Here is a 13,326-nt window from a genome sequence, read left to right on the forward strand (position 1 = left end):
GGGTTCAATCCCAGTCGAGGTCAGTGGGATTTTTCTGAGGCATAAAAATCTCTTGTCACGTCTTCCTTCGGAAAGGAAGTAAAGCCGTTGGTCCCGGCCTATGTGTGTTGAATGGGTGCGATGTCCTACGCAGGTGTGGAAGCTGCCTTCCTGCACATTCGATTGCCGTCAATGGATGGCAATCGATGTCCGTCGGTGATTGGCATTAGATTGCGGAACAGAGACCGACGTTAAATAAAGGAAAAAAAAATACTCATTAATGGGTAAAACAAACTTCAAACCTTGCTGCATCCTGCTTCGTTGATGCACACTATTTGCCTAAGTGAAAAAACAGCAATTTTAGCAGAAAAATGGAGGAACTACGGTCCAAACTGTACAGAACAACAATGGACAAGCTAGAGGTAAGTGATATATATTATTTTCATAGCTAAGCCCTGGAAACCATCATTATTGAAATTTTCATTGTCCGCTGTCTGGCTGCGATTTTTTAATAAAATAGTATTGAATCCGAGCAATATTTATTTTATCATTGACACAAATAAGAAAACTCCGAAATTAATAAAAACCATGCGTCCCCATCATATTTATATTCTACAAATGATTACTTTTACACATTTTGCAGTAAGAACCGTACTTGAAAAATGTATAAAAATACTCTTCTATTGACGTTCGATGGGTTTACACATAAATTGATTGATTGATTTCTATATTAAAGATACTTTCAGCTTTTGGCTGGTTCGTCTCTGAAACACATAAATATGTAAACGCAGTTTACACATTTTATGAGTAGACCTCTTTTTTCACGAAATGTATGAAATGTTACACATTAATGTGTTTACGCTGGTTACCGTGTATAGACGAAGAACGAAACGAACCGTCAAATGCTGATCCAAACGAGCAAAGTAAATAAACATTACTGTTCGCTCAATTCACCAGAAAGGAGAATTGTTCTCAATGATGAAAAAGGTGTTTATTCATTTGCACGAAATATTTGAAATCTGTTATAGATTTACTTATATCAGTCGTCAATCACGGCCTTCATGATCGTCTTTAGGACACACCTAAGAACATATCAAAAACTAATCGGTCAAGTGCCAAGCTTCAATCTGACTGTGTCCTAGCAAGAAAAAAGGTCGACTTGTTTCGCGCTCCGTTAATTTGGAAGTTTTCTCGAAGTCACGCATACCTGCACACGGATCATCGTCATCGAGTGTCACCATCTACCTCCACATTTAAACCGCTCATCCATCATCGTGTCATGTTCAAGCTGAGTGCCAAGCACACACCAACGAAGACCGCCCGCAAACGCTCCGCTGATGCTGTGTAAACGCTCGGTGGTAGTAGTATAGGATTATCAGATAAGTTTTTGTTCTTGTTTCTTTCTTTCGCCCATCAGTTAAATTTTTGTTTGTGTTTCTGTGTTTGTAGTTTTTTTTCGTGTGTTGTGTCCAAGTAATTTTGATTATCGTTTCAGTGGTAGAGCGTTTTTTGCTCCCACTAGTACGTCAAAATGGACATTTTGTCGGAAGACGAAATGGACGTTTTGTCGGAAGATGACACCACTTTGCCACGCGATAGCAAGAAGGGTCGAAAAAGTCTGTCATCCCAGAAATCAGATGATGCCATCCCTGGTTTGTCATTTCAGTCTGGCAATCGACAGGGACAGAAAAGCCCCCGAGCGCGAGCCTACCCAGTAGAGTCGACTGGAAATCTCGAAGGTTAGGTACAATAAATTCGTGTTGTCGTCTCTAACCTGAAACAAGCTAACGAGATTGTTGCCTCCCAGCTCTTTACACTCGAGTATAGAGTGTAAATCCCAGCTCGTAATGTGGAGATCGAAGGTGTGGTTACCGAAGTGAGCCTGACCTCCGAGATCTTGGCGTAGCAAGCGGTTGGCCGTTTCAAGAACCCCTTGCTTCCCACGGTTGAGATACTGGAAGTCCAGAAGTTGTGCTCAGTATCTTGTAGCGAGGGTAAAAAGAGCTTTACCCCCACAGACTCGTTTCGGATGATCTTTTCTGGCTTAGCCCTTCCTCACTACATCGAATTAGAAAAACTTCGGCTACCTGTGCGCTTGTTTGTTCCTCGGGTCATGAACTGCCAAAACTGCAAACAGTTGGGACATACGGCCTCTCACTGTGGCAGCAAGGCACGCTGTTCCAACTGCGGAGAGAAGCACGAGGATGGCGCCTGCACAGTCACTGCACCAAAATGCGTGTACTGTAAGGGAACGCCTCATGGTATCTCGTCGTGCCCGGCGTACAAACAACGCGAGAGAAACTAGAACGCTCTCTTAATAAGCGTTCCAGGCAGTCTTTTGCAGCAATGCTAAAGACAGTCACACCATCGACCGACGACAAAAATCCCTTTGCTCTCTTGTTAGATGACGAGTCTGACTCTCACTTGGCTGAGGAGGGAACTTCTTTCAATTCTTCACGAAAACGAAGACGCATCCTTTCGCAGAAAGTTGCAGATAAGGAACCCTAAATCAGCTTGCCCAAATCAAGGAGTGGTGGAAAAAAGGAAGTTTTAACTCCTCCTGGTTTCCGCAGAACTGACTATAACCAGAATTTTCCATCTCTCCCGGGGACATCAAAAACCCCTGATGGCCCATTTTTAAGGGCAGCCCTACTTTTGCTCAATAAAACAGATGAAATTATCCTTAATAAGTAAAAAAATCTCCTTAAAATAGATCGGGTTGCTCCTTAAATGATTGATCAAAATATGTTAAAAATCTTAAAATGTTCAGTAAATATTTAAAGTACGTATATTAAAATGTTCAGTAAATATTTAAAAAACGCTTAATAAGTACCATGAAATCAGCTGAAATGTACAGTAAAAATGCACAAATGCACACAATGATTTACTGAACATTTCAGCTGATTTTATGGTACATATTTACCTTTTTACAGCAGCTTTTCCGATGATATATGGTACAATTCCACTTCAAAATGGTGCAAAGCGGTGCATACTAAGGAGCATTTTCAAATGCTTAATGTACAGTTTTCTCTATTTTAGGGAGCGTACTTTAAATATTTACTGAGCCTTTTAAGATTTTTAACGTATTTTGATCAATCATTTAAGGAGAAATCCGATCTATTTTAAGGAGATTTTTTTTACTTATTAAGGAACATCGTCATTGTTTAATGATTCATTTACCTTTTTACCATTTTTAAGAACAGAAGCCCCTTCTTCATCTGGGTTGTTCTCATTTGATAACATTGTGGACGGTATCCTTAAATACCTCAATACTTCTGATCCTCTGAAAAGCATTGTTCTAGCAATGCTTCCTACTGTGAAGACCCTCTTGAAGCAATTGAAATTCAAGTGGCCCCTCATTGCAGCAATCATTTCCTTCGATGGATAATTTTCCAAAGGAGGTCGGGGATTTGATCACTGTTCTACAGTGGAATTGTCGAAGTCTTATTCCTAAATTAGACTCTTTTAAGTTTTTAGTTCACAATAATGATTGTGATGCATTTGCTCTTTTTGAAACTTGGCTCTCTTTGTGAAACTTGGCTCTCTTCGCGTGGAGGAGGGGTACTTTTGGTGATCAAAAAGTGCCATTCATTCTATAGAGTGAATCTTCCACAATTTCCAGGTATTGAAGTTGTCGCATGTCAGACTATCATTATAGGTAAGAGCCTTTGTATTGCTTCTGTTTATATTTCTCCTAGAGCTGTTGTTAATCGAAAACAACTTTCAAATATCTGTTCGGTACTTCCTGCTCCACGATTGATTGTGGGAGATTTCTATTCCCACGGTACAGGATGGGGGGAACTGTATGATGACAACCGGGCTCAGGGCCCAGGGCTCATGTTTAATCCGTCTACATGTCTACATGTCTACTTGGGCTATTCAGCTAGGTATCGAATTCTCCACGGAGAAAACTGAGTTGGTCGTTTTTTCTTGGAAGCATAACCCATCACAACCGAAGCTTCAACTTTTGGGTAAGCCGATCACTCATTCCATGTCTTTCAAACATCTTGGGATCTGGTTCGATTCCAAATGCACCTGGAGATCCCACATTGGGTATCTGAGACGAAAATGCCAACAAAGGATCAATTTTCTCTGAACAATTACCGGAACGTGGTGGGGAGCCCATCCGTAAGATCTTCTAACGTTGTACCAGACAACGATTTTACGGTTTTAGAGTACGGTAGTTCATGATAACTTTGAGAAGCTTCTTGAGCTAAACCCTCAAACTCTTTTTATGTCATTGTATTACGTGTACATAACACAGGATGTCAGCCCTTCACAGCATAATCCTCATCGTGTATGCTTTTCCGACTTCGGCAATTCAGTTAGTTTTGATTTTTCTATGACGCAAGAGATTCGCGGAATCCCAGATCATAAGCGTTCCATGATTGTTCCGTCAATGTATGCTGCAAAGTTTGATTCCGCAAGATCGTTCTTCACAGATGGATCACTAATAGAGACGTCAGTTGGTTTTAGTACTTATAATGAATTTCATAGCGCCTCTCGAATGCTTCAAGCTCCTTGTTCCGTATATGTTGCTGAGCTGGCAGCAATACATTATACGCTAGAAATTATCGCCTCACTCGCACCCGGTCACTGCTTTATTTTTACGGATAGTCTCAATTCTGTCGAGGCTATTCGCTCCATGAGGCCGCTAAAACACTCCTCGTATTTTCTCATGAAAATACGAAAGCTTTTAAGTGCTTTATCTTTAAGATCATTTGTCATCACCTTTCCATGGGTCCCATCTCATTGCTCGATTCCGGGCAATGAGAAGACGGACTCGCTTGCAAAGGTGGGTGCTATGGAAGGCGATATTTACGATCGACAAATCGCCTACGACGAATTTTTCTTCATTTATCGTCAACAACCACACGCCAGCTGGCAGAACAAATGGAGTGAAGGGAGTTTGGGACGATGGCTATTGGCGTTGACGGCACCGTCGAAAAATTTGCTCTTCCAGCAAATATAGACAGTTTCCTATGGGAATTTTCGGTGGAGTGAAAGGATAGTACAAAGTCCGCCATGTTTCACGCACAGTCTGACGTTTGCTTATGGATTTTCTCATAGGAGTAAAGAGCTACAGAGTCACCGTCAACGCCAATATTCGATCATCGTTAAGGTGTCGAAGTATCCTTGATTTAAAGGGTTGGAGGTGGGTCGAAACCAACCTGCTCTATTCAAGGTGTAGAATTGTAAGCCTGAATGTATTGGTGCACTTCGTTTTTCACTCGGCTTTCATTCCGCTTCGCACGATTCGTTTCTTTCGTTCACTTAATTACCCTTGTAGTGACGTCATAACGTTTGTTTCGATCGGTGCTTGCATAGAAAATTTAATATGGATTATAGAATTTATGTATGTTACCAAAATTTATGAATGGTCTGCCACTAAATGTTGAGATAATTTATTGATTATTGAATTATCACACTGTATACCATGAAAAAGCAGCCTGTTTGTGAGCTGATATTTCCCTGCGACTTTCCAAAGGAATATAATACCAGGTTGGGTTGAGACTTCATTCGTGTGATGTCTCGCCTCATGTACAATCACTATTCGCTAAGCGCTCACCAGGACGCAGATTACATTATTTGGTCATGTGCTAAGCACCGTGGAGTCAGATCCGAGTTGTACGATTCCCTTCGGGCTCGAGGTAGACAACCTATTTAATGTCCCAGTTCGGGATATTTTGGCTAGACGCGATCTGGAGTTTATGCAACTTATATATGTTTTCTTTAAGAATATTATCCATAGATTGTAAGTTTGATTAACCTTGTGTTTAGTTTGTACTTTGAGTGTGTGTTTGTTTTTTTATATATTTGTTTCTGTAATAATTGTATAATTACAGAGTTAATATAACGTCGATAGAATTAAGTAAAAGTTTTAGAAATAGTGAAATTTTTGAATCATAAATTTTATTCCAAACCTCTTTTTCCCTCTCCCGATCCAAACAATTGTTAACCTCGAGAATACCGCGAGTAATCGGTAAAATCCTTTAATTTTAGATTTAAGGCGCTTATAATGTATAAAGAAAATGACAACTTGGCTTTTTAAAGTATATTCGATTAAGCCTGTACAAATAAAGTAACTAACAAAAAAAAAAAGATTTATTTATTGTTGATTCAATTAAATACAACATTTATTGATGATAAAAAACAATTTCGAATCAGAACGTTTTATTTTGTTTTATGGTAATAAAAATTATTGCGCTGCAAGCAAAACAGTAAAATATAACAAAAGTTGTACCAACCGTTGGGAACAAACGATTTTAAATTGGCTCACTACTTGACTAGCCTATTGGTCCTAAGCAAATCGATTAACGAACCCCATTCTAGTCAAAATTCTAGTACTACACAATGTTTGTTATGATTCGCTATGAAAGTTTGACAGATAAAATGAGGGGTTCGTCAATTTTCCTATTTTTTGAGGGGTGCATCGATTAGCTTGGACCGAAGAGAGTACCAGAGCTGAGCCAAAAAGTTGAGCACGTTTCTTTGGGACCTTTCTCTATGGTTATACCATAGAGGTAACTCTAAGACCACTGGGTCCCGAAGAAAATCATTATTATTTTTGGCTCACTCAGTACCAGAACAACGGTCCCAAGCAGTCCCAAGCTATTTCACTCACCCCTGCATGTTCTGCATGAATCCACACACCCCTGATGTTATCTGTCAAACTTTCATAGCGAATCAAAACAAACATAGTGTAGTAATAGAATGTCAACTAGAATAGGGTACGTTAATCGTTTGCTTGGGACCAATAGGCTACTAAAGTGGTGAGCCAATTTAAAATTGTTAGTTTCGTATTGATTGTTGGTTATACTGTCATGGAGCGACTGTCATTTCTCGTCTTCGTTTTGTTTTTATTTCTTTATTTAAGAGGTTTTCAGCCTAAAGGCTGGTTCACCTCTGTCACTCGTCATCGTTTTTTTTTTACAAAATGTTGCCACCCACTGTGGAATCTCCGATTGCCGCCGGAAGAAATCGCCCAGCCCAGGAGACAGACTGACGCACGACTTACTCTCACGGTGGTTTGGGAACAAAGAGGAAGAGACACGATGCTACAGTCTCTTGTGCCGTTGGCTCGGTGGAGGGTATGTGGTTGTGTGAGTGTGTTTCCTCAACTATTCGTTCAGCAAGGGGTGGAATCTAGGGGGAACAATGTAGTACACATCAAGGTGTATCCCACATCCCACTCCTTCTCTAAAAAAAAAATGGTATCTTCTAATATAAAATCCGGAGAATGTTTAGAACAGTCTATTTTAATAAAAAAAAAAACTTCAATTGTTAGAGGCTATTGTTAATGATTAGGTGAGCGAAAAGTAATGTTATTTTTTTTAACTGATGTGGTTTTTCCACCGTGTTTTGTCTGAACTTTTATCATGATTCATTCTTGCGCTAATTATCGCATTATAGCTACTACAGTACTTTATTCAATTCATGAAAATAATATTACATGGCTCCACTGAGCACATGAATGATTTTTATGACTCATATTACATATTTCGTAGCACACAATATCACATTACCCTCAAAACATCAGCCTTATTAAGAACAACAAAGTTCTGAATTTTACTGGTGATGTAAACATCCAAGCATGCAAACATTTATGCATGCAAACTTCCTTTTAACGTAAACCAGCATCTTACTGAGAGTAATGTTTTTTTTTACAAAGATGGACGGTTACACACAATATATGGATTATCTCATGACATGTATCATAAATGTATGCAATCTATAATGTAAACTTGTAGAATTTTTAATTAGACTGGATAACTTGAATTTCCAGCATCTGGCCGTTCTATTAACATTATTTTTCATGGATATAGTTTTTGTAAACAGCAATAAGAATATGATAATATCCGCAACATCAAATAATCAAGTTGATCCTTAGTTGTTTTAGCTTTTAGCTCCATTTAGGATTAAAACGTTCAAATCATATACATTAATGTGTACCTCAAGAGCTCTTCTATCTACGGGAGATTACATTGTACATTTTAAGTGACTACACAACAATTTCCTTAGCTTAATCTTTCCTTCGTAATCTTCTTTTAAGTGTCTCATTATCAGCTTTCGGGTAAAAAAAAATTCAAAATTTTAAATCTCAGGCACGCAATCATTCACCTATGAGTTGTTTTTTTAGCACAACAATATTTCTATCGATCCCATAGACATTCAGCTCGATTTTTAAATCAAGATTTATTAATTATTTTTTTTATTTTTGGCACTAAATCTATTAATGGACAGTTCGCTATCATACAAAGTCCTACCAAGGAGTGCTTGGATGGTGATTTTTTTGGTGTTGTGAATGTTAGTGCGGGATAATAAATGAGAATCTCAAGGAATGCTCAATACATGAGATTTCAGAATGATTTTCATTACAATTCGTTTAACTGTCCATAGTTTACAGTTTGGAGTTTGTCGTTGATGGCCTTCATTACACTCTAGTTAATTTTTGTTTTGTTTTCCGTCGATCTTGTTTTCCGTACTGAGTACCAATGCTACCGACGCCAGGAGGCAGCTCCCACACCTGGACCCTACCTATAGACTCATCAACGCATGAACCGGGGACCAACGACTTTACTTCCCTTCCCGAAGGAAGGCGTGATCAGAGATTGTATGCCTCAGAAAATCCCTACGGTGGCAGAGAGACAATCACGCTTATCAATACACCACCGACGCAGTTAGTTAAATATTTGGTTACGTATGATCTTAAATGTTCAGCTTAAGGTAACGCCGCATGTATAGCAACTCATAAGTTAAATGACACAGTGACAAGCGTAATACGCCCGATTTGACCATCATTCATCGTCGGCTCGGGTAGGAACCGGCTCGCTCAGTTTAACCCGACAGAATCACCCGATTAGCCACTTTGCAACCACCAGTCGCCATCATTGACTATTTCTACTGATCCTCGACCAATGCCGGTTCTTGCGGTCAGTTAAACGGACATATCTATCGCCTTTTGAAATTGTATTACTACCACTCGATACAGTCCAGCTATTGCATCTGTAGCCACCCGGTGTTCTCCTCCGTTGGTCTGTTCAACGTTCATACGAGATCCGTAGATGAATAGAGTAGTCTGTTTCTCCACCCGTCTAGATCGTGGTGAACACCATCCGTCGGCCACGACGTTTGTCTATGGTGTCTACCGTGAATGATGCAACAGAAGTTAAGATTATCATGATAAATTATAGTTTTTTTTATATCATTTATCATCCAATCTTCCTACGGATCTCACACCGCAGCGACAGATTTTTTCTCAGTGGTCATCCCAGTGCACTATCAAATCTTCCTGCAGGTGACTTACACCGTTACCACAGATTCCTTTGCCAAGTGGCCGTCCCAGCTCACTATCAAATCTTCCTGCGAGTTATTTTTTTCACTCCGCAGTGACAGATTTCTTTTCCAAGTGGCCGTCCCAGCGCACTATCAAATCTTCCTGTGGGTGTCTCACACCGCAGCGACAGATTCCTTTTCCAAGTGACCGTCGTAGGATTTTTTAAAATTCTTTTATGCTAGTCACTGATTTTTGTGCACTATAATGGTAAGCTTTTTTGTCTATATATAGTTCTATTTTTGTCAAGCGTGGCAAAACAAAACAAAATCAGGAAATATTTTGTTTTCGAAGCAGAACAAAAAATGGTCTAGATCAATATTTTATTCGATACTGTTTTGCCTTACCTTAAACAGTGACCTTAAGGAGTAAATCTATAGTAAATTGAATTCAGTTTAATTGCATTTTAACTGTATTTAAACAGATTCATTGCATGCGTTCATACTTGTCTTGTGACGTGCGTCCCACAGCACCATCAATGATCAATCATTGGTAACGTCGTGAGATCAGGATCTGTCCTCTTCTTTTCAAACATGCATTCGTCCCGAAGCACTTTTAGATAGTGAGAGAGTAATTGTTGCTTCGACACGAAAACCAGAAGAAAACAAAATGACAGCCTTGTTGTTTTTTTTAAATGGCCCGTTATTGCTACTCAAAAGAATTTACGCGTTACTGAATTTCCAATATCGTGTTCGTCCCAAAACACCTATCTATGATAAATATCAATGCGAAAGAATCTTCAAGATCCGTCAAACCTCTAGGTAAACTTTAACAAACGCTATCACCAAATGCTGGTTTTTCTTAAAATCATTTTTTTCTTCTTTGTGTTCGTCCCGAGACGTTCGGAAGGAAAATAAAATGGCCGTCCCGGAACAGTTTTCTGACTTGTCGCTTCAAAAATACTTCCAGCGTGCGTCCCGCTACGCCGATGATTTACTAATTCCGCGTTCGTCTCGAAACGCTTCCATTTTTGGTGGGGAAGGTACTCGTCCCGAATACCTCCATTGAATTACTTTTCGCATGGAGCAGGCGGCGATGAAAAAGGGAAAAAATGGCTTACCTCACTGGATTGCAGAGATGAAAATATAAAAACAAAAACTTCCAGTTGCACTATCCGACACTTTTTTTTTAAGCACTCACAAATTGTCAGCTTTCTGTCTGTTTTCCTGTGATGGGCGATTCCCGGGTGGTTAAAACTGTAGGTTCTATCGAACTTTAAGGCCAAATAATAATAATTATGGCAGGATCGCCACTGTGGAATCTCCGATTGCCGCCGGAAGAAATCGCCCAGCCCAGGAGACAGACTGACGCACGACTTACTCTCACGGTGGTTTGGGAACAAAGAGGAAGAGACACGATGCTACAGTCTCTTGTGCCGTTGGCTCGGTGGAGGGTATGTGGTTGTGTGAGTGTGTTTCCTCAACTATTCGTTCTGCAAGGGATGGAATCTAGGGGGAACAATGTAGTACACATCAAGGTGTATCCCACACCCACTTCATTTTTATTCAGTTCCGGTCGAACGTTCACATTATTTCAACAGCATTGCGGCACTGTATGAAAGTCATTTGAAGCCGTTTGAAACCACTCAAAGAAACATGGTTGCCTGTGACATTGCCAAAAGATTCATCAAAAACCGTGCTGCTGTTTTAACAGAAATTTTCTTTGCGCGTCTCCATCAACGTCTCTGGATAGAGCGGGTCAAAGTAGTTTCCATTTACTTGAGTGCAATTCACATGGAATTTTCCACCAGCTTTCTACCCAAAAGTATGTTATTTGCGTTGCGTTGCGTTTGTAACGGAGTAATTCGTAGGTTGCATACTGGCAACTGCCATGTATCTACTTTAACTTTCTTATTCTAATGGCTTAAAGAAAATTATTTGGGAATAAGTAGCTCTCCAATCAGAATTCAGAATATGAAAAACATAACAATTACCATTGCCAGCCACGCCCATCCCAAGTAACAATTTTGGTTTTATTAGGGTTCTGAAGACTATGATTTAGACTTGTAGCATGCTTTAAAACCTCGACAAAACTTGAAATGTTACTTGGGATCTTCTCCGTTACGGGGAAAGGAAGGATATTGTTGATGTAACATCTACTTAACAGAAGGCCAGCGACTCACCGACGCCCCCATAGATGTGACGAAGTTGGATAGTTGCGTAGGAGATCGATCAGGATTCGTTTAAGCAGGCGATGCAACAATAGCAATTGTTTTGTTTTGGAGGAGCTTGGAAATAAACCCACGATCTTCTACTCAGTAAGCAAAAGCGGTAGCGGTCAGCGGCTAGCCAAGCTTCTCAATTTTAATTCCAATACTGTTAAAAATAAAATGTAAACAAACAAAAAGGAAGGATCTCACCCGAATGATCAAATTTACTCCTATATATGGCTGAATTATCTATGATTGAATAACTATTATTTATGATAATTACAGGAAAACATAAAATAAAATATTCACAAACAAAACGTGACTATAACCAAGTAACATTTGCAAGTTTTATGGAAGTTTTAAAGCATTCTACAAGTCCTAATCATGGTCTCAACAAGATATTCCCACAAAAGTATTTCACGCAGCTATTTTTAAGGATACACTTTTTTTCTTTTTATTAGGCCTATGGACATGCGTAAGCTTCGAAACTTCTAACCAAACTAGGTAATGTAACAGATCACAAAAAAAAAAAACCAAAAACTTAAAACGTTTCAAAATCAACTAAAAGCTAATAAATTTAAAGAAAAACAAAAAATTATTTTACGCGAAAACGAGCATTGAATCTTCTGCATCGTATGTTTATTTACTTCAACAAAAATAATATGCAAAAATAAAATAACATTATGTAAAAGTTTTAGAAGATCCTAGCAACAGTGAGATTTCTCGGTCGACAGCATTAGTGACTTTTGAACAATTAAAAGAATCAAACCCAAAAACAAATGCACCGACCAATCGTGGTCCTACGTCAAGTTTCCGTTCGTGACCCTAGGCACAGACTCTACTACCTTTTAGAAAATTGTAGATTTAAAAAAATGTACCCAAACATGAAGTTTTTTTTATTTATATTTGAAAGTACGTCAGGTAGGAATTCATTTTTTACAAATTTATTTAAAACTTAAAACGAGAAGAAGAAAAAACATGCAACATGTTACCTTTTTCCCCTAACACCAACGAAACTACCAAAATATTTGTATTTCTTTCCGCGACTGCCGTAGAATCCCGATGCACGCGAGAGAAATCGCTTCAAATACAAATCATTTAGATCTGAAAATAGTTAGCTAAAAATCAGTTTTCACACTTACCAATGGTTCTTCCTTCCCACGCATTCCTAGATAACTAGTAAATGGACCCCGTTTGCGTCTTTCGTTATATCCATCTATGCTGTCCCTTTTACCGCGTAGCCCTGCGAAATAGGTATATACAAATAATGAGAAAATGATATAAAAGTGAGTCTTACCAATCATACTGGTGAATGTTACCAAGTGAGCATTAAAACGCAGTCGTAATCTTCCCCCATATTAGAGAAATAAAGGGTCACAATAATATTTACGTCAGAGCCTAACTAGCTCTCTAATGTCATGGTCTAGTTGAGAAAATTACATTTGCAAGTAAAATTTGTTGTGTTTATTTGGTAAAGCTGATTGTAAAAAAATAAAACTTTGCTTTGCCACAAGTCTTTGAAACCAGTTTACAATTAATTGAGACACTTTTCCAAAACCTTCGTCGGATGGGTCGTGAAGAGTTCTTCTGATGTTTCCTGGTGATGTTTTACGATGGGCTTTATCCTGTGCGCTCAACTTCTTTTATTCTTCCAACCATTTTTACTTCATCAGTGCCGCTCAGCCATGTGCTCTTCAATTTTATTCACTCATAGTGCACGGACAGAAAATTGTTTGCATTGAACCAAAAAAAATCTTTAGTTGTATTTAACAAACAATTCCTGTTGAAGTTTTATTGCATTTTATTGTTTCGATAATAGGTACTTATTCACAAAAATTCAAAATAATATTCTTTTTGTTTTGAT

The 13,326-nt window shown here is 38.8% G+C and overlaps 1 protein-coding gene across 4 annotated transcripts in view; it reads right to left on the reverse strand.

Annotated features, from left to right (window-relative positions):
• Tk (Tachykinin) overlaps window positions 1–13,326 on the reverse strand; it is a 239,578-nt gene that overhangs the window by 47,121 nt on the left and 179,131 nt on the right. For 3 of the 4 annotated variants that reach the window (XM_065239660.1, XM_065239657.1, XM_065239658.1), the window contains one exon: window positions 12,605–12,705. In XM_065239660.1, the coding sequence (XP_065095732.1) occupies window positions 12,605–12,705 (101 nt within the window). Of the gene's footprint in view, window positions 1–12,454; window positions 12,544–12,604; window positions 12,706–13,326 lie in introns of all 4 variants that reach the window. The other variant, XM_065239659.1, reaches the window with a different exon arrangement.

The sequence above is a fragment of the Ochlerotatus camptorhynchus genome, unplaced genomic scaffold, assembly GCF_037179485.1.
Source record: "Ochlerotatus camptorhynchus isolate MF236.1 unplaced genomic scaffold, CSIRO-AGI_Acam_v1.1 ptg000061l, whole genome shotgun sequence".
Classification (NCBI taxonomy): Eukaryota; Metazoa; Arthropoda; class Insecta; order Diptera; family Culicidae; genus Ochlerotatus; species Ochlerotatus camptorhynchus.